The 18785-nt window shown below is 51.0% G+C and overlaps 1 protein-coding gene across 1 annotated transcript in view; it reads left to right on the top strand.

Annotated features, from left to right (window-relative positions):
• The first annotated feature begins 12857 nt into the window (after nucleotides 1–12857).
• CSMD2 (CUB and Sushi multiple domains 2) overlaps nucleotides 12858–18785 on the top strand; it is a 661886-nt gene continuing 655958 nt past the window's right edge. Inside the window, exon 1 of the mRNA XM_065872671.1 lies at nucleotides 12858–13050. Within this exon, the coding sequence (XP_065728743.1) occupies nucleotides 12858–13050 (193 nt within the window). The remainder of the gene's footprint in view (nucleotides 13051–18785) is intronic.

The raw sequence follows: 18785 nt of genomic DNA, 5'->3' as shown, positions 1-18785 counted from the left end.
TCCTTAAACTCGGAACCAACATGGGACCTCCGTCTGCCCGGGGCTCTCTAGCCCCAGGAGTCAATGGCTGTTCCTCCAATGTTTCCCCAGTAAAGGATGAGCAAGAGGACGGACGGGAAAGAAGAAAGAAGCCTGGACGCGAAAAGACGAGATGGCAGCCTGTACATGTAGGGTTGAATCCTGACACTGCCCCTTACTAGCTGTGTGACCCTAACGACTGTCTTCGCTTCTCCCATCCTTCATTCATTCCCCAGATACTGATGAGTATCTGTGCTGGTGAGTTGCGGGACAGTGAGAAAGCATGAAGGTGAACGAAACTGGCATGGTCCCTGTTCTCATGGACCCTATATTCTCTCGTGGAGGGAGATAGATTGCCAACTAGCAGAGCAAGTAAGTAAGTAATAATTACAGATGAAATAAGGGCTCTGATGGAAACTAACCAACAAAGTGAGGCAATGGGGAGAGAAGAGGAGGCAGCATCAGATGACCATGCAGGCAGGCCACTTAGGGTAGGTAAGGTAACATTGGAGATGAAGCAGAAGGACGAGAGGGGTCCTTTTTAGTAAAATGGTGTTAAAAATTATTAGGAAGATCACATTTCCGGTACATAGTTGGCACTTCATAAATCTGTGTTGGATGAATTCATGGCATACCGTACGGAGTGCCTGGCATACCATAGGTGCCCCATACACAACCTTGCTCTTTACAGAGGGCCTGAGTTCCTGGAAATGTTGACTCTAAATTTTGAAATCCGAGCTTGATTCCCCTTTGATTTTCATTATAAAATTGAAGATGTGTTCCTTTGGGGAAAATTCTGAGGACCTAGACTGAATAAAATTATAGTTAAGAATGTAGAAAACCTTTTAAGATAGTGCATTTAAAGGCAAAGTGATCACTTCTGATGAAATATTAATAGTTCTGAAAATGTCACTCAGTGTTTGTGCTGTTTGGCATTTGGTTGGCTAACACCTATGCTTAGAGCAGAACACCGACGACCCTGTGCTACCCAGGCCACAGGATTCTGGAAAGTTAGCCAGCTCGCTCATTCCTTCTGTTCTTTCTCCCCTTCGGCAGGAGACTAGGCAACAGGGGCCAAGGATTGCAAAACAAAACAAAACACGAGATACACCAGGGATAGAGAACAAAGACAGGGGTGTGTTTCTTGGAACACAGAGCTGAGGTATCTAGAAGAGTCTGCAAAAAACTTAAGTGGCAAACAGTATAGAGGTGTTTCAGAAAACTAAAAGTAGAACTACCATATGACCCAGCAATTCCACTCCTGGATGTATATCCAAAAACACAAAAGCACTAATTCAAAAAGATACATGCACCCTAATGTTCATAGCAGTATTATTTACAATTGCCAAGATATGGAAGCATCCTAGGTGTCCATCAACAGATGAATGGATAAAGAAGATATATATATATATATATATATATATATATATATATATATATACAGTGGAATACTACTCAGCCATAAAAAAGAATGAAATTTTGCCATTTGCAGTAACATGGATGGACTTGGAAGGCATTTTGCTAAGTGAAATAAGTCAGACAGAGAAAGAAAAATACTGTATGATATCTCTTATATGTGGAATCTAAAAAGCACAAATACAATGAACTAGTGAGTATAACAAAAAAAGAAGCAAACTCAAAGATATAGAGAACAAACTAGTGGTTACCAGTGGGGAGATGGAAGGAGGAGGGGCATTATAGAGGTAAAGGATTAAGAGATACCAACTATTAGGTATAAAATAAGCTATAATGGTCTATTATACAACACAGTGAATATAGCAAATACTTCATAATAACTATAAATGGAGTATAACTTTTAAAAATTGTGACTCACTATATTGTACACCTGTAACTTATATAATATTATACATCAACTATGCTTTAATGAAAAAATACTTAAGTGGAGTACTTAGAGCCAGTATAAGCAAACCACATCTAATCTGGTAGCCACTAGCCACATGTGGCTGTTTTAATTTTAATGTAATATTAAAATTTCAGTTCCTTAGTTACATTAGCCACATTTCAAGAACCATGTGCGGCTTGCGGCTACCATTATGGACAGCACAGAGAACACTTTCATTATTGAAAAACACATAGACTCTAGAACCAGACTACCTGGGTTCAAATTCTGAGTTCATGTTTCCTGGCAACGTATCCTTAGGCAAGTTACTCTATGCCTTGGTGTATTCGCTTTCTAGAGCTGCCACAACCAAGTACCATAGACTGGGTGGCTTACTCAACAGAAATTTATTTCCTCACAGTTCTGGAGGCTAGAAGTCCAAGATCAAGGTGTTGGCAGTGTTGGTTCCTCCTGAGGTTCTCTCGTCAGCTTGTATACGGCTATCTTCTCCCTGTGTCTTCATACGGTCTTTGCTCCGTGCATGTCTATGTCCTGATCTCCTCTTCTTATAAGAACACCAGTCATGTTGGGTTAGGACTCACCCTAAAGACCCGATTTTTACCTTAACCACTCTTTAAATGTCCTATCTCCAAATAGTACCTCACATTCTGAGGCACTAGGGGTTAAGACTTCAACATCTGAATTTGGAGGGACACCATGCAGCTCATAACACTTGGTCTCCTCATCTGTAAAATGGGATGACAATAAAGAATATCTATTTTGTAGAATTATTGTAAATGCCCTATTACTACTTAATTATTTAACAAACGGAAAACCCCTAAAACAACACCCGGCACACAAGAGACGCCTAAAAGTGCTGTATATTCGTTTCCTTGTTGATTACATTGAAGTGCATGCCACTGGAGTTTCTCAATAACAGCTTCTGTGCTATGCGTAGGGAGGGAGAACTTTAGCTGTACCGGGGAAATTTGCTTTGTGATGGAGGAATGGACTCGAATCATCAACTAAGCCTTTCTAGGCTTTGTCCGTTTTTTAACACCAACCATGGCCAAAATTGTGCAAGGCACAGGGCTAGGAGATGAATAACACCTCTAGCCTACACATTGTCACAGGAAGGGAGCAAAGCATTCCAGAAGTGCCTGCTACACAGCAGGTGTGGGGAAAACTGATATACTCTGTGCCCAGCATGTGAAATGGTGTCCAGGACAATTGACTCCTTCGCTTCAAGTTCTAAACTAGGCAGGCACTAGGTTTCACTATTCTACCTTCAGCACCTTGAACAGTGGGTTCAATTTGTGAACCCCTATTACCCTGAGCAGGTTGTTTCACCTCTTTATGCCTCAGTTTGCTCATCTGTGAAATAGGGATAATAAAACACTGACCTCATAGAGTTGTTTTGCGGCAACTGAGATAATACACGAGCTGTGCTTAGAATCGTGAGTCTGGCACATGCATCGTACCCAATGAATGTTAGCTCTCATTATTTACGATCCTGGGATTCTTGCTTTTCTATTTGAAAGCAGGAAAGACTCAGGAGGAGACAACTCTCCCTACCTATTCTCCAGCTGAAGCCTCTCCTCACGTGGCTTCCATCACAGACACAAACACGGCTAGGACGGAGAACTCAGAAAGGTGGGCACGGCCTACGTTCTTTGGTGATTCACAGCTTACTCGCGGAGGCCCTGTCCGTCCTCTAACATAGTTTCAACACCCAGGTCTCACCATAAATATCTCTTTTTAAATGTAAAGGAAAATTGAAAGGTTTTTTTTGCCATTTTGCTTTTGCAAATTTTTGGCCATGAATAATTTATTTAATTTATAGTCAGCTATGATTTCTCACCAATCTTGGTGCCTACCTGGGAGATCTTGTGCAGTAAGAAAACTCCAACCTACCAATTGTTATCAGATGTAATGAAATTTTTATGACTACTAAATTCAAAAGTTAATGAAGTTGACATAATGGTACATTTAGCATTTAATTAAATATTTACTGATTTCAATGTTGCAGTTTTCTTCTTTGTATTGTGGAACTAATAATAATAACATTTTCAGGCCTCAGACTTTTTGTAGGACCCTGAAAAGTACAGTGACATGATGCCTAAAGTGACATGTTGCCTAGAGTGGATTATGCCTAAAGGGTCAAACCGCCCAGAGGGGGCCCCATGCATAGGGAGACTGCAGGCAGGCTTCTGAAGGGACAAACCCCAGAACAGGAGGAAGAGAGGAGGGTGCAGCCATCTGTCACGTGAATGGGCCTCCCGTGGACGTTGTCCCAGGAACTGAACCTGACTTCAGAGCGGCCAGCCCTGGGAATTCCCTGGTGGTCCAGTGGTTAGGATTCTGGGCTTTCAGTGCCGGGGGCCTGGGTTCGATACCTGGTTGGGGAACTAAGATCCTGGAAGCCAAGCATTGAGGCCAAAAAAGAAAAAAACAAAACAAAAACTATAGTAGCCAGCCCTTTCCAGGACTTTGGAAAGGACACCAGAGGATTCTAGAAGCAAAGCTGTGGCTCTGGGATTCCTCTTTCCTGGCAGCACCATTGGCAATCCCTACCATTTCCACAGGGCATTTCATCCCTTATTATTGCCTCCAATCCTTGCCCATTTGTGAGGAGATTGTTAAGAGCTTGGGCGGTGTCAGCAGACACACTTGAATTTGAATTCCTGCTCTGCTACTTACTGAAGGGTGGCTTTGCACATGCTCAACTTCTCTGGCATTTCATCATCTGCAAAGGGATGGAAACACTAGACAGGTATGGAGGGGGAGAGTTTCAAAGAGGGACATCTATGAACGTTCTCAGCACGGTGCCTGGTGCACGGTGTGCCCTCCATAAAAGATACCGATTATTGTTGCTGCTATTAGCTATTAATGTAAAAATGGGGGCTGATGAGATCTCCATTTAAAGTTGGGGGAAAGGAAAGCCATAGTTGGCGGAGGAAAAGAATATGACTTGTCAGCGGTGGCACCAGAGTTGGAAAGCAATTGGTCTTCCGCTTCTGCTTTGGCCTTCCTGCCAGACCCCTGTCGTGATAGGAGCCCCAGGAATCCCTGGAGAGGCTCTGTACGGGGTCCCTCTCAACTAGAAGCTTGGTGTTCTGCCCTTCCTTCCCTAACTTCCAGGCCTGGACGTTGGTCACCAGTATGCATTTATTTAAGATTTATACTAGAGATGATCTGAGGCAGCTTTCAGATTAAAAAGTAAAAATTACAGCATCGAAGGATAAAGCAAGAACTGACTCCTGGGGCTTCCCTGGTGGCGCAGTGGTTGAGAATCTGCCTGCTAATGCAGGGGACATGGGTTCGAGCCCTGGTCTGGGAGGATCCCACATGCCGCGGAGCAACTAGGCCCGTGAGCCACAACTACTGAGCCTGTGCATCTGGAGCCTGTGCTCCGCAACAAGAGAGGCCGTGATAGTGAGAGGCCCGCGCACCGCGATGAAGAGTGGCCCCGCTTGCCACAACTAGAGAAAGCCCTCGCACAGAAACGAAGATCCAACACAGCAAAAATAAATAAATTAATTAATAAACTCCTACCCCCAACATCTAAAAGAAAAAAAAAAGAACTGACTCCATCTAAAGAAAGCAGAAAGAGTTGCTGCTTTCAGGTCCCTGAATTGGTCAGGATGCAATGAGGTAATAAGGTAACAAAACTGGGTATCCCTATTTGTCAGCTAAAGCAAAAACGGAAACACGTCGGAAGGCAGAGTTTTTATTTTCTGACAGCAGAAAATACACATCTTCATCTGCAGAGACAAAATGTTTCCTGGAAATAACCCCAAGTGTGAATTTATCGTGAGTCCTTGTATAAAGGACACTGAGTGACATAGTAGGCAATATATTCAATTCTGTTTTCATAAAGACAGAAATGCCATTAAGTTGGTCAGTTTCTCACATCAGGGTTCTCTGAAGACAGAGAGCATAACATTAAATCATAACCCAGAGAAGGCATTTCTTTAAGGAATTCAGATAATGGAGTCTAGGAGAGACACCTTTGGGTCCATTCCACAAACATTACCGAGCACCTACTCAACCATCCATCCATCCATCCATCCATCCATCCATCCATCCAGCAAACATCTACTGAAGGCCCACCATGACCAGGCACTCTGAATGGCACTGGTGAAGATTGCTTGTAAGAGCTGATGGCTGGACTGAGTTTTAAAGGACAAATAGGAGAACGCCAGACACAGAAGGAGGGGAGAGCGTTCCAGGCTGAGGGAGCAGCATGCACAAAGGCCCAGAGGGAAGGAAGAGAGAGAGCACGGCTCATTTCAGGAGTGCAGGGGCCTCAGAATGGCTGGAGCGAGCGTGGTGGGTGGATAGTTGGGAGACAGGAGGCACAGGAGAGAGGGGCAGCCAGGGGCAGGAAGGGAGGGTCTAGCAGAGAACTAGGATTTCACCCTGTAGGCCATGGAGAAACATCCGGGGAAGGCAGGGAAGCTGTGAGATCAGGTTAGTGTTTTAAAAGAAAAGCGGCACAAAGGAAGACATGTTGGATGGGACAGGAGCGGAGTTGGGGGCCCCTGTTATGCGGCTGCTGTCAGAAACCCAAAAGAGAGATGTGGAGACCTGGCTAGGACCTGGGAGGTGTGAAGGAGGCAGAATTTAGAGGACTTGGGAGCTGCCTAGATGTGGGGGCTGAGTGAAAGGGGAGGCCAGAATGATCCCCCAGCTTTCTGGCTCAGCAACTGGGTGGACGTGGAACCTGGTTCCTGAGATGGGGGACCGAGCAGAGGGGCAGGTTGTGGTACAAGACCAGAAGTAGGTGAGTTCAGTTGTGAGCAGGCTGGGGCAGAGCATCGTGCAGGACATCTAAGAGCAGAGGATGCCAGACCCCACACAGGCACCAGGGACTCAGGCGACCTCCAGAAGATTCTGCCATAGGGAACTCCCAGTCCACTGCGGGGGCAGCAAAAGAGAAAGCTGTCAGTTACAGAGAGACTGGGGAGTTGCAGAGCAGAGGGACGGTGCCCCTCCTGCCTGCCCTCCAGCACCCTGGACCGCTGTGAGCACTGCAGGCTCTTCTTGCTGGGTCTACCTCCCTGCATTTGTCCACTCTGCTTCCTTCCTGGAAGGTACCACTTCTTACCTGCCCCTCTCCCCAGGCTGAGCTAGAAGCCCTTCTCATTTCCATAACATCCTGTAATTCTCCCAGAGTCATTATGCTTTGCTGTTTAACTCTTTTCCCACTAAACTATCCATAGCCTGAAGGTGAGGACCAATGGTCATGTCTTCTTCGTTATATCTGTTTCCTCAGCACCTAGCACAGAGCCTGGTGTGCCGATTAATGCTTGTGGCTGCACAAATAAGAGAATGAGTGAGGAGTAAGCAAATGATACTGAAGAAAAAACATGGAGTGGTGTACGAGGGTGTTGCTAGCTGCTGTAACACACCTCAATATTTTGGTGTCTTTTTGCTGTTAAAGATCATTTCTCACCTAACAGTCCAGTTCAGGTGTCCCAAACGGGTGGGTGACTTTTCTCTACAGGGTGATTTGGGATCCAGGCTTCTTCCATCTCATGGCTCTGCCATCCCCTAGGGACCCCAAATGCTCTGTATCCAGCCAGCAAATGGAGGAATAAGGGTGGCAGGATTTTATGGGGTAAGCCTTGAAGTGACACACACACCGCTTCTGCTTACATTCCTTGGGCTAGAACCCTTGCCTTATGACTGCACCCAACTGCAAAGGGGGCTGGAAAGTGTATCCTGGCTAGGCAGCCACTTCTCAGTGATAAATCGGCACTATTGACATTTTTGGCTAAATAAACCCTTGGGGTGGAGGGGGGCTTCCCTGGGCATGTAAGGTGTTTAGCACCATCTCTACCCCCTAGATGCCAGTAGCACCCTCCAGTGGTGACAACCAAAAACGTCTGTGGACACTGCCCAGTGGCCCCTGGGGGCCAAATCACCCCTGGTGGAGAACCATTGCTCGACACAATGGAAGGGGAGGCGTACCGCTCTGATGTCCAGCTAGCTGGCCATGCTGCAAAGGGCATCTAACTAAGCAGAGGGTGTGTGTTGCGGGTGCTGGTTAGGAGAAGCTACCTGAAGGAGGTGACACTTGAGCTGAGTGATTAGGAATCATCTCCTCTGCACAGTGAGAGAAGGAATGGTATTGCACTCAGAGGAAGCAGCGAGAGTGAAGGCGTAGGGGCTACAATAGCATAGCATAGCTGATTGGAGGAACTTCAAGTAGAGATGAGAGCCTAGCATAGCCCCTCTCCTGTGGATTATGTCCTCTGACAAGCAGAGGAAACATTTGACCTCTTTTGCCACTGACTCGCATTCTGTCCCTTTCTTTGTTTCACAAACACAGGATTTTCTGCAGGAAATGCTAGAATTCGATGGTCGCAGCATTTGGTAGCACTGGAGGAATGGTCCAGACTGTGGGCCCTTCTCACATCCCCCTCCTGGTTGTGGGGCTCCCACAGCCTCTCTCAAGTTTGTCCTGGGCTTTTTCTTCCTGAACCGTCTCTGTCACCTTTCCTTGGGAAGCAGATCACTGTCATCTCTACGGTGACAGCCTTGCTCTTGGGAAATACTAGCTTCTGTCCCATCGCGTTCAACATTTTAAAATCCCCACCCTCCACTCAGACCCCAGGCTTTTCCTCTGAGCCCTCCTCGCCTTTGCTCTGTAGCCCTTCGCTGCCGTCCTACTCAGCCCTCAGCCTCCATTTCTGCCCTCCTTACTAGAGCATCCATTTGCTGGCTCATTTTCTCTCTCTTGGCTTCGGCAGGTTCTTTTATTTTCTTCTTAGGTCAGAATGAAACTTTCAGGGCATCAAGAGTGCAGCCCCTACTTGAATCAGGCCAAGTTCTCCAGAGCGCCAGGCCCTGTTTTCCTTCTAAAACCAACTCTGATCTTATCTGGATATTAGGCTTATCTCGGTGAGTCACCACACCATATTGGGCTTTTTGCAATGTGATATTGTGGAGAGACCTTGACCCACGGCTGCCTCTTGCTCCTGGGGAGACAGGAGTGGGTAGGCAGGGAGCCAGCCCTGGGGGCTGGGCTGAGAGTCACACTCTCCTAGGCTAGAGAGGGGAGGGCTATTATTATCTCTTGGACTCCTGCTTCTCTCTTGGCCTGCAAATGTTCAGGGTCCTCATCTTTGGTCTTCAGAGCCGTGAACCTTTTCAGACTATTTTTTTTTTTGCGGTACGCGGGCCTCTCACTGTTGTGGCCTCTCCCGTTGAGGAGCACAGGCTCCGGACGCGCAGGCTCAGCGGCCATGACTCACGGGCCCAGACGCTCCACGGCATGTGGGATCTTCCCGGACTGGGGCACGAACCCGTGTCCCCTGCATCGGCAGGCGGACTCTCAACCACTGCACCACCAGGGAAGCCCTCAGACTACTTCTTGATAAAGCAGTCACACTCCACGCAGCCTGATGGGCAACTGTTTAAATCTATTTTCTGTCATGCATTTCTTCTCTCTCTTCCCTCCATCTGTAAAGACCTCTCCCCCTGTTATGTGCTGAATTCTGTCCCTCCCTATGTCAAAGTCCTAACCTCTAGGACCTCAGAATGTGACTATATTTGGAGACAGGGCTTTAAAGAGGTAATTAAGTTAAAACTAAATCTGTGAGGTGAGGCCTAACCCAGTATGACTGGTGTCCTTATAAGAAGAGGAAATTTGGGCACAGACACGTACAGGGGGAAGACAATGTAAAGATGTAGGGAAAAGACATGCCATCTACAAGTCAAGGAGAGCAAACTCAGAAGAAGCCAACCTTGTAGACACCTTGATCTCGGACTTCTAGCCTCCAGAACCTTGAGACAATACATTTCTGTTGTTTCAGCCACACAGTATGTGGTACTTTGTTATTTGTTATGGCGGCAGCCCTAGCAAATGAATACACCTTGTACTTCCCCCTTTTTAAGACTAAAATCCAATCTCCTCATCATCCCCTAAGAGACCCTGCAAGATCTGGCTCTGGTCCCATCCCCTCCCTCATCTCTTAGGTGTCCCCTCTTATTCACCTTGACCCAGACCCAGCTGCCTTTGCCAGTTCCCCTCCCTTTTCAGGGCCTTGCCCTTCCTTTTCCCAACTCTTTGCATGGCTGTCTATCTTAATTTTCAATCCCACCTTCAAGGTCACCACCTCAGAGAGGCCTTCCCAGACCACCTATGTAAGGCATGCCCCGTGTAGTCCTCACAGCCACTATGAACTTTTTCTTTATAGCATCTTTAATTAGTAACTTTAAATATAACTGTTTATTTATCACCTGCCTTCATCAAGCCAGGGACAGTTCAGTCAGGTGTATATATCTAGCGCAGTGTCTGGCATGTAATCATGCTCAGTTACTATTTGTTGAGTAAATCAATCTTCACCTCATCAACGTATCCAGGCTTCAGGGTCCAGCCCCAATTCTACTTCCCTCCTTAAATTGGCCTTATAATCCCCCAAGTCCACGAAAAGCTTACGGTCTTGACATGCCTTTGTTACTGTCTGTAACATGCCTTTTTCTGTCCTGGCGATTAGCACTGCCTGGGTTGTGGGGGGGGGTTTCCATCTGTGCCCCGCGTCCTCCCATGCAGGACCACACACTGTGCATCTCTGCATTGCCCACAGCACAGCCTGGCACAGGGCCCAGAGCTCAGGAGGCCTCAGTAAGTATATGTGGGCACAGATAGATCAGAGAGAGGGAGGAACGGTGGCGAAGTGAGTAGCTGGGCCAGTGTCAGGAATTAAAAGGGTGTCCCTGCCCTCCACGGCCCCCAGGGAGAAGGATGACAAATGTCCCATTGCCAGGGAGGGTTCTGGGGTAAACATCAGCTGTGGGTTGCAGCCACAGAGCAAAGTTCTGGGGCTGAGGAGGGAGTGGGGGAAGCCCACTGGCCTGGAGCCCCAGAATTATAGAGCAGCCCAGACTCTCTCCTGCCCAGCTGTGGGCTGCAATGGAGGGCTCTGCCCGCTGAAGCTCGAGGACCCCTCTGGCAGGAGAGGGGAGAGGCTCAAGCTTAGGAGCCAGGGCTTTCCCCCCCGAGGGAAGATCCCACCAAGAGCACCCCCAAGGCTGCCACCCACCTACGGCCCAGCCAGTCCCTCCCTTCTCTCCAGCGCTGGCGGGAAGGCCAAGGCTTGGCTGGCTGAGCCCTCTCTTTTGGGGGCTGGGCTTGGACAATGGGAAGCGACAAGCCCCCTCCTCGCTGCTCCGGGGACATAAAGCAGGCCTTTCACTGTGGAGTTCTGGCCGTTTCGGTCGGTTCTTGGCACCCAGCGAGGCGGCGTCGGGAGGAGCGAGAAAGCCAGCCTGTTGGCGGTGGGGAAGGGGCCCGGAGATTCTGAGGCCGCTCACCGGCCCGGGGTTACCGAGCTGGCTCCCCAGCTGCGGGATGAGCTCATACTGGGAAACCGGAACAACTTGAGGTGGAGGAGGGAGCCGGGCATCAAGGGAGCTGCGAGATCGGGAGATCGCGGCTCCGCACAGCAAGTTTTTTTTGGGGGGCAAGGACAAGCATCCACTCCTCCGGCCCTGTCCGCCGCCTTCCCCGCTCTGGTCGTCAGCCCCATAACCCTTTCCACTCTCTTTCCCGGAAACTCCCACCGACAGCGGGCCATTGCCCCCTGGGCTCGCAGATACTAGAGCTCCGGCTTGCCAACCCCCCAAAGCCCCTAGCGCAGCCTCTCCTGGGTGCCTCGGGCAAAGGCGCAGGGTGTTCCCCCGCTAGTGCCTTTCCACCCCGCGCGCCGTGGGGACCTCCTCTCCAGGCCCTGCCCCTCCTGCTTCCCCCCGTAGCGTCTGTTCCCTCTCGCGGAGAGTTTGGCGTAGACAGCTAAGAAGCCATCGTGACTGACGGAGGAGCCTACGAGAGACGAGACAGAGACGGCGACCGAGTGGGGGTGGGGGATCGGGTGGGGACCGGCGCTGAGCCCTTGGGGCCTGGCGGCAGCGGCGGCGGGAAAGAAGTGGGGAGGGGCTCACGCCATTGGGGGAAACTCGTCTGGTTTGGGGCCACGGCTGGGAGGAGGAGGGTAAGGATGAGAAGAAGCCGGGTCCGGTTATTTAATTTTGAGGATAAATTGCACAAGTAACTCTTGCACCGTTCCTCTCCCAACCTCGCTTCCCCTCCCCCACCGCAACGGACACAAGCACGCCTCCCTCCATCCCGAGATTTTGCCTTAGGGTAGGGAAGGACGGAACGGAGTCAAACCCGCGGGTTCCCCCACCCCCGCCCCTCCTTCCCTCCAGTTCTTAATCCTGGGTCTACGCACACACACCCTTCTCCTGGGATGGGGTAGGAGGCTGCTGCCACTGGGGCTGGTAAGCATCGCCCCACGCCGCAGATTGCAAGTTCAAAGCCACCACCCAAGATCAGCTCGTAAGAGCCGTGACTTGGGGAACCGCGTCCTTCTTTGGTTACCTTTTCCCAGACAGTATTCTAATTTCCAAACGTGGAAGAGGCGTGTGTGTACGTGTGTGTGTGTGTGCGCGCGCGCCTGTGTGTCAGTATCACTGTGTGTGTGCGCGTGTGTGTGTGTGTGTATGGGGGGGTGTATTATGGGTGATCTTATAAATGGAAACGAGAGAACTGAACTTAAAAGAAACTGGTCAATTGTAAAACAAACAGGAATAAACAACCCTTTAGATGTAATCTGTGGTTTCTCTGGAGGTGGAGGTGGCGCTGAAGAGGAACACCCGCCCCCTCCCAATATTTTCTCCTTTGCTGCGCCTCCACCCCCAGCATTTGGAGCGGCGGAGAAGCGGCTCCGGAGTGATTAATCCGGGGATAATTCACCTCCCCCCCGCCCCCCGGCGCGAACCCCCCGAAGCGGGATTGGAGCGAGTCATTTCCGAGAGCGCAGCGCGCCTCTCCCCGGCCGGGCGGACACTTGGTTCATTCCAGCCGCAGAAGCTCAGAGCTCCCGGGTACCGGGATTTTTTCCGAGCAGAAAAAAGCTCCAGAGCTCTCCTGACCTCCTTTCTCCTCCACAGCGAGGGGAGCCTCTCCCTCGGCGCTGCCGGTCGCGCCATGCCGCGCTCGCGGGGACGGAAGCAGGGGCGCTGCGGCTGCCCCGCGGGGAGGGCTCGCGCCGAAGCCGGGATTTCGGTGCTTGTGCCGGGCGCCGGGAGCCGCTGGGGCCGTCCGCCGACACCGCCGCCGCCGTCGCCGCCGCTGCTGCTGCTGCTGGGCTGGGGGCTGCTCAGCGCCTCAGCCGCCGCGGGTAAGTCCGGCCGCGCCGGGGAGCCGGCGGCCGCCGCGCGCCCCACCCGAGCCCCGAGCCCACCCATCCACGACCCGGTCCCTGTCCCTTCCCCCCGCCCTCCCCCTTAACCTCCCGCCCTCTCAAACGCCGACCCTCCTGCTCAGCCTCGCCTCTGCCCCCCCATCTTTTCCCCCACCTTCACCCGTCCTCCCCGCCACCCTCACCCTCACTGCTACCCACACCCCCAGCCGCAACTTGGCCGGATCCGGCCAGGGGGCCTGGGAGACAGACCATCCCCGCCCGGGGTTGCGGGGCTCCCGGACCGTGGCTTCAGTTTCTTCAGCCTCCCAGCCCCCAAGGTGCTAGGCTTTTCCCAGATAAACTTTCCTGGATCCCTCCCCGCCTCCAGATCCTCGTTGGCACGCCTGTCCTGGGGGCTGGAGCGGAACGGCGCGCCCCCTCCCCATTTGCTCGTCTGCAGGGTCTGCCCTTCCCTGCCCCCGCCCATTTCTCTCGCAACTGAAGCCCGCGCCCCCGCCGGAGCCGCCCGGAGACTGCGGCCGCCACCCGCCTCCCCAAGTGTCCCCCTCCCTGGGCGCTCTGGGCTGGGAGGGGGGTCAGCTGGGCGGGGGTCCAGAGCACGCAGAGCTGGAGGACTTAGGTGGGGGCTGGAGGGTGCTGAGCGACGGGCAGGCGGGGGCGGGGGTTGCGCCCTGGGGCAGGAGAGGGAGTGTCGCCGCCAGGCTCCGCGTCGCCACATTGCCTTCGGTTTCCACTCCGCGCCAAAGTGCCCTTTCCCGCGCCCTGCTGCAGCCGAGCGCCGGGTCTGCGGCAGCGGCGGCAGCGGCGGCGCGGGCGGCGGGACCTGCTCCCGGCGACCGACTCGGGGAGGCTGAAAGACCTGGCGGGTGTGGCGAGTCCCGGAACTTCGCCGATGTGTGGCCGCAGCTTGCGGACCGGGAAGGCACGCGGACCTTGGAGAGAACCCAGTCCCCACTGGGAACCACTGGCCTCGACTGCTGCCCTTCCGCTTTACTCCCTGCACCCCTCCGAGGCTCAGCTCTAGCCACAGCCTAGAAAGTTCTGTGTCCCCGGGTGGGGACGGGTCCGACGGGCGATGCCTGGGGCCGCATTTTTATTTAGCATGGAAGCTGACGCCCACAGGGGGAGAAAACCCGTAACACCTGCTGCCCAGGCTTTGACTGAGAGCACCTCCGGCCTGGAGCTGTGTTGGGTTTTTTATTTACTTATTTATTTTGTTTTTTTTAAAACCACCGATTGAACCTTTGAAGGCTTGGCCTCAACCATCCGAGCCTCTAGGTGGTCCCTTTTTGGAAACTGCGACACTTCCCTGGCGAGCTCTTCTGTCCACTCTGGGCTCCAGCATCTTGTGAGCCAGTGCCCGCAGACCGTGTCGCCAGCTCCTTAGCCGGGAATGTTAGGGCTGCTGGTCGGGAAGGGCGCCCCGAGCCAGCCCTGGCTCTCCCATCCCTACTTGACCGGACATTCTCAGGTTCCCCTAAGAGTCATAGCGGCCAACACCCAGAGAGGGGCGCCCGCGGTGCGCGCGCCTAGGAGCTCAGGCCTCGCGCACACCCACACCCACTGGGTGGCTGCACAGTTCACAACGACGCCGCTGGTCACCAGACTTGCCACATGAGAGGTGGGGGTACCGCTGGTACCGGCGGTACCGGCTGTCAGGCCTCTCAGACGTGTGTCCAGGAGCGGCCCCTGCTCTGGCTTAGCAGACCTGAGATTACCCCTAATATGATCCAGCTGGGTTTCTGGCTCGATTTGTCCCTGCCCCTTGGGCATGTCATGCCCCCAGGGAAAGAAGAAGGCCGACTACCGGAGCTTGCACACTGCTGGGCTGTGTTGGAATCCTGCCTTGGAGAGATCGGTTGGCTTGCAGCTCTTTGGTTGGCAGAGAAGTTGGGGGTGGGAGCGCTGAACGGCTTGGGGGAGGGGGTGCTTGCTCTCTGGTGGGCGCGCTCTGCCTTCCCATCCCGCATTTACATGTGGTGTTTGACCTTGCCAGCAGCAGAGATTTGGAAGTGGACTTGGTGACAGATGATGGCAGGATTTGGCACATTAGAGGGGGAAGCACATTTATTTTGTGTGCTCTTCATGCCGTTGACTTTAAAAGATGCTCAGGACTGCGCCGTCTCCGTCTCCCTTCCTTGGCCCGGTGATGACTGGATAAAATGAATGTAGGATTTGAACCTGCCTTCAGCTTGGACACTCACCCCTTCCATCTGTGCCCTCACACTTCCCCTACCCCCAGCCTCCCTAGAGACCTTCCAGCAGTTACCTCCTCCCCCTGGATGATAGATCAATCACTCTCCTGTCTTTTGTTTTCCATAAACAACTTAATCTCTAACATAAAACAAGCCAACCAGACTTCTTGGCGCCATTGACCTTGTAGCTCCCATCCCATCTTTCCTTCTCATTTACAAGGTGACTCTCTTCAGACGAGTCCTGAACTCACTTTCTCTGCGACCATTCAATCCCTGCTGACTGGCTTCTGTCCCCAGGACTGGAACTCTCTAGGAAAGATCACTGGTGACCCCCTTAATCGCCAAACCCATCTGCTTTCTCTTTCTTTACCTCTCTGAAACTGTGAACACTTTGGATTACTTCTTTTAAAATTTCTCTTCGTTGGGCTTCCGGCACACTGTGCTTGGCTGATTTTTTTCTCCTACCTCTTGGCTGTTCCTTCCCAGTTTCTAATAGTAGCACTTATTCCCCTCTTGAAAGTCTGGCTTCCTGCAGTGTTCCATTCCTTATGCTTTTCCTCATTTCCTTTCACTCCTCCCTGGGTGAGCTCATCCAGGCCCATTTCTTCCACTACCACACTCTGACGCTTCCAGACAGATCTCTCCTGCCAAGATGCTTCTCCCGATATATGTCTATTGGCTTCCTAGCGCACGGAAGCTCTGGATCTAGACAGCCCGTTAGAACCGGCTGACTCTTGGACATCTTCGCGTAGATGTTTCCCTTCCAAAGCAAACTCATTAGCTCTGCACCTAACCTCCAGTATCCTCCATGCAGGCTGGTGGTACTGGCAGCTTCCCAGTTACCTAGCCTGGAACCTTAGGATCATCCTCAACTCCTTCCTTATCAGGTGGCCATCAAGTTCTGTCAGTTTCATGCTCTCAAATGTTCTCAAACCTGGCTACTTTTCTCCGAATTAAGCAGCTCTGAGCATTGAAAAGACTGTTATGCTTCCCATTTCCTTAATAAGTAATTTAAAATAAAGGCAATATTAAACTGTAAGTGTAAGGGTTTTTATACTTACAGTTTAAAGTTCTGATTTTTCCCATGCTAGCCACTTCATTGCTTTAAAAGAAATCAAATATCGAATTATTTTAAAAAAAATTCTCCCTGCTTTGCTTGTTTTCAGAGGCCTCTTAAAAACTGGAGCACTGACCATACCCAGTGTTTGATGACACTACTAACTGAATTGTATTCAAAGTAGTTATTTATCTGCCTCACGTATTGAACTGTGAGCTTCCTGAGGGCAGGGACAGTGCGTTATTTCTCTTGGCATCCCCAGCACCCAGCTCAGGACCTGGCATAGACTTGGTGGCTGATAGATGGTTGTTAAATCAGCAGATGATTTTTTAAAATATTTTTTTCTTGGACAGTTCACTAGGGGCTGATAAGCCTAAAATAAAGAGTTTTAGGGATCAAAGAAGCCAGTTGGTTTGCAGAGGTAATGCGACAACAAAGCCACCTGATCCCCAGTTGCTTTCCCTCCAGAACCAAATGTCACAGATTGGTAAGATAGCTCTTTAAGTTCTAGAACCAATGCAAGAACAAGCCCTAAGCGTTACCCACCCCCCCACCCCCCCCAGGAAAGGCATCAACGTATGGATTTGAACTTCCATTTGCAATTGAGCTGTGCGTTTATGGTTTTAAAAAAGAAACTGACCACAGCAGAGAGTGTTGACCGTATCTTGGACTGGTGACAGTGTAGCTCTGTTGAAGGTGAGGCTAGAATGATGTGGAAAGGCACTGGAGAACCAGATTGCCAGGGCTCGGACACTGCAAGGTTTGGGTGTGTCCAGAAGAGTCTAGCAGGTGGCTTCAGCGACACCAACTTGCCTCATGTGTCTCTGTTTCATCATCATTGTCATGCCAGCAGGATTTAGGGACTCTGATGGCTCAGCAGAGCCAGATGTTCGTTGTTGGAGAACTAGCTGATCTTCAGACCTCCCCAAGGCTCAGGCTGCCTGCCTGCAAAAGGGACAAGGCATCCCTGTGTTTTGGAAGGGATTAGAAATCAGAGATGCAACAGGCCCAGCACATACATATTGATTGTGCCCGTTGAATGCAAGATGGGGTTGGAACAGGAACACTGAGGACAGAGGACTCGGCCAGGAAGTCTGTGCACCCTCCCGATATCCTCCTCCGCTGCTCAGAAAGCTGTACCCAGGGGAGTGACACTAACAGCTGATGTCTGTTGAGTCCTCACCATGTGCTGATGGCAACCCAAGCACTTGCATGTATTAATTCGACCCTCACAGCAACCCAGTGAGGCCAGTAATATTATTCTCCCCATTTTATCCACAAAGAAATAGGTTCAGAGAGGACACATAACTTAACCACACCACTAGTCAGCCAGAGATTGAACCCAGGCCTGCCTGACTCCAAATCCTTTACTGGTACCCACCCTGTTATCTGATTTCTAAGGAGACCCAGCTGGTGCTACCCCTGGACTCCTTCCACACAGGCTGCCTATCTCTGTCCTGCTTTTCCCACTGGGCTGTGCCCATCAGTTATGCTGTGATGCTTTTAGCACTTGAGCCTGGATCTCAACCTTCCAACTCCTCAAGCAGCCATGGTCTATCCATCTCCACCACAGCTCCTGGAGGGTGACTACAAAGCCGTCCTTGATTTGCTTCTAGTCCCAGGCACCAGTCTCGACTGAACTCTGCTGTGAACTCTCACAACCGAGGTTGTAAAACTCCTCGTATTGTAAAACTCATCAGGACATATCGGGATTTCTTGTTTAATGAGACAACGTCTGCCTTTCCCTAAGGCTCCATGAACTCAGGCGAGCAGTGTAGCCCAGATCACAGCACATAGCAGACACTCAATAAACACCTGGTGAAAGGATCAGAGGCAGGTCCTCTGGAGCCCAGGGTTCCCTTTCTCTATGACTGTCCTTTTGGACATTCCCAAGGCAAGGGGCTTGGAGGAGTGGGATGTGATGAAGGGGCATCCCCAGGTGGGAGGCGGCCCTATGTCCTTCTACATATTACCAACAATAGCTCTCCTTTACTGAGTACTGGCTTAGTGCTTTATAGACATTCCTATTCAATTCTCACAACAGTTCAGGTACTATAATATCACATTTGAAGAGACTGAGACTCAGAAATTAAACAATTTGGCCAAGATTATAGAGCAGATAGGAGAGGAGACAGGATTGAACCTCAGGGCTTCCTGACTCTAGGGCCCATCCTTTTAATTCGTGGAAAGCATCCGACACAGTGCCGGACCTGTTGTTAGCATTCAGTGTATGTTAAATGCTGCCACTACCTCTACTGCTGCTACTGTTGTCCGCATGTCCACATGCACCAGCCTCTTGGAATTATAAGAGAAACAGTTCTCATCCTATGCCACTCTAAGATGCCACCAGATGCATCAGCAAGTCTTTCCTCTGCTCCTCCCACTGAAATCACACTCCTTAGAACCTGGCGGACTCACCCACCTATCAGGCCTTGTTAGTACACCCCTTCCTGGAGGGG

Source organism: Phocoena phocoena, chromosome 1 (genome assembly GCF_963924675.1).
Source record: "Phocoena phocoena chromosome 1, mPhoPho1.1, whole genome shotgun sequence".
Classification (NCBI taxonomy): Eukaryota; Metazoa; Chordata; class Mammalia; order Artiodactyla; family Phocoenidae; genus Phocoena; species Phocoena phocoena.
The sequence above is the reverse complement of the archived record's forward strand: the minus strand, read 5'-3'. Positions and strand labels throughout refer to the sequence as shown.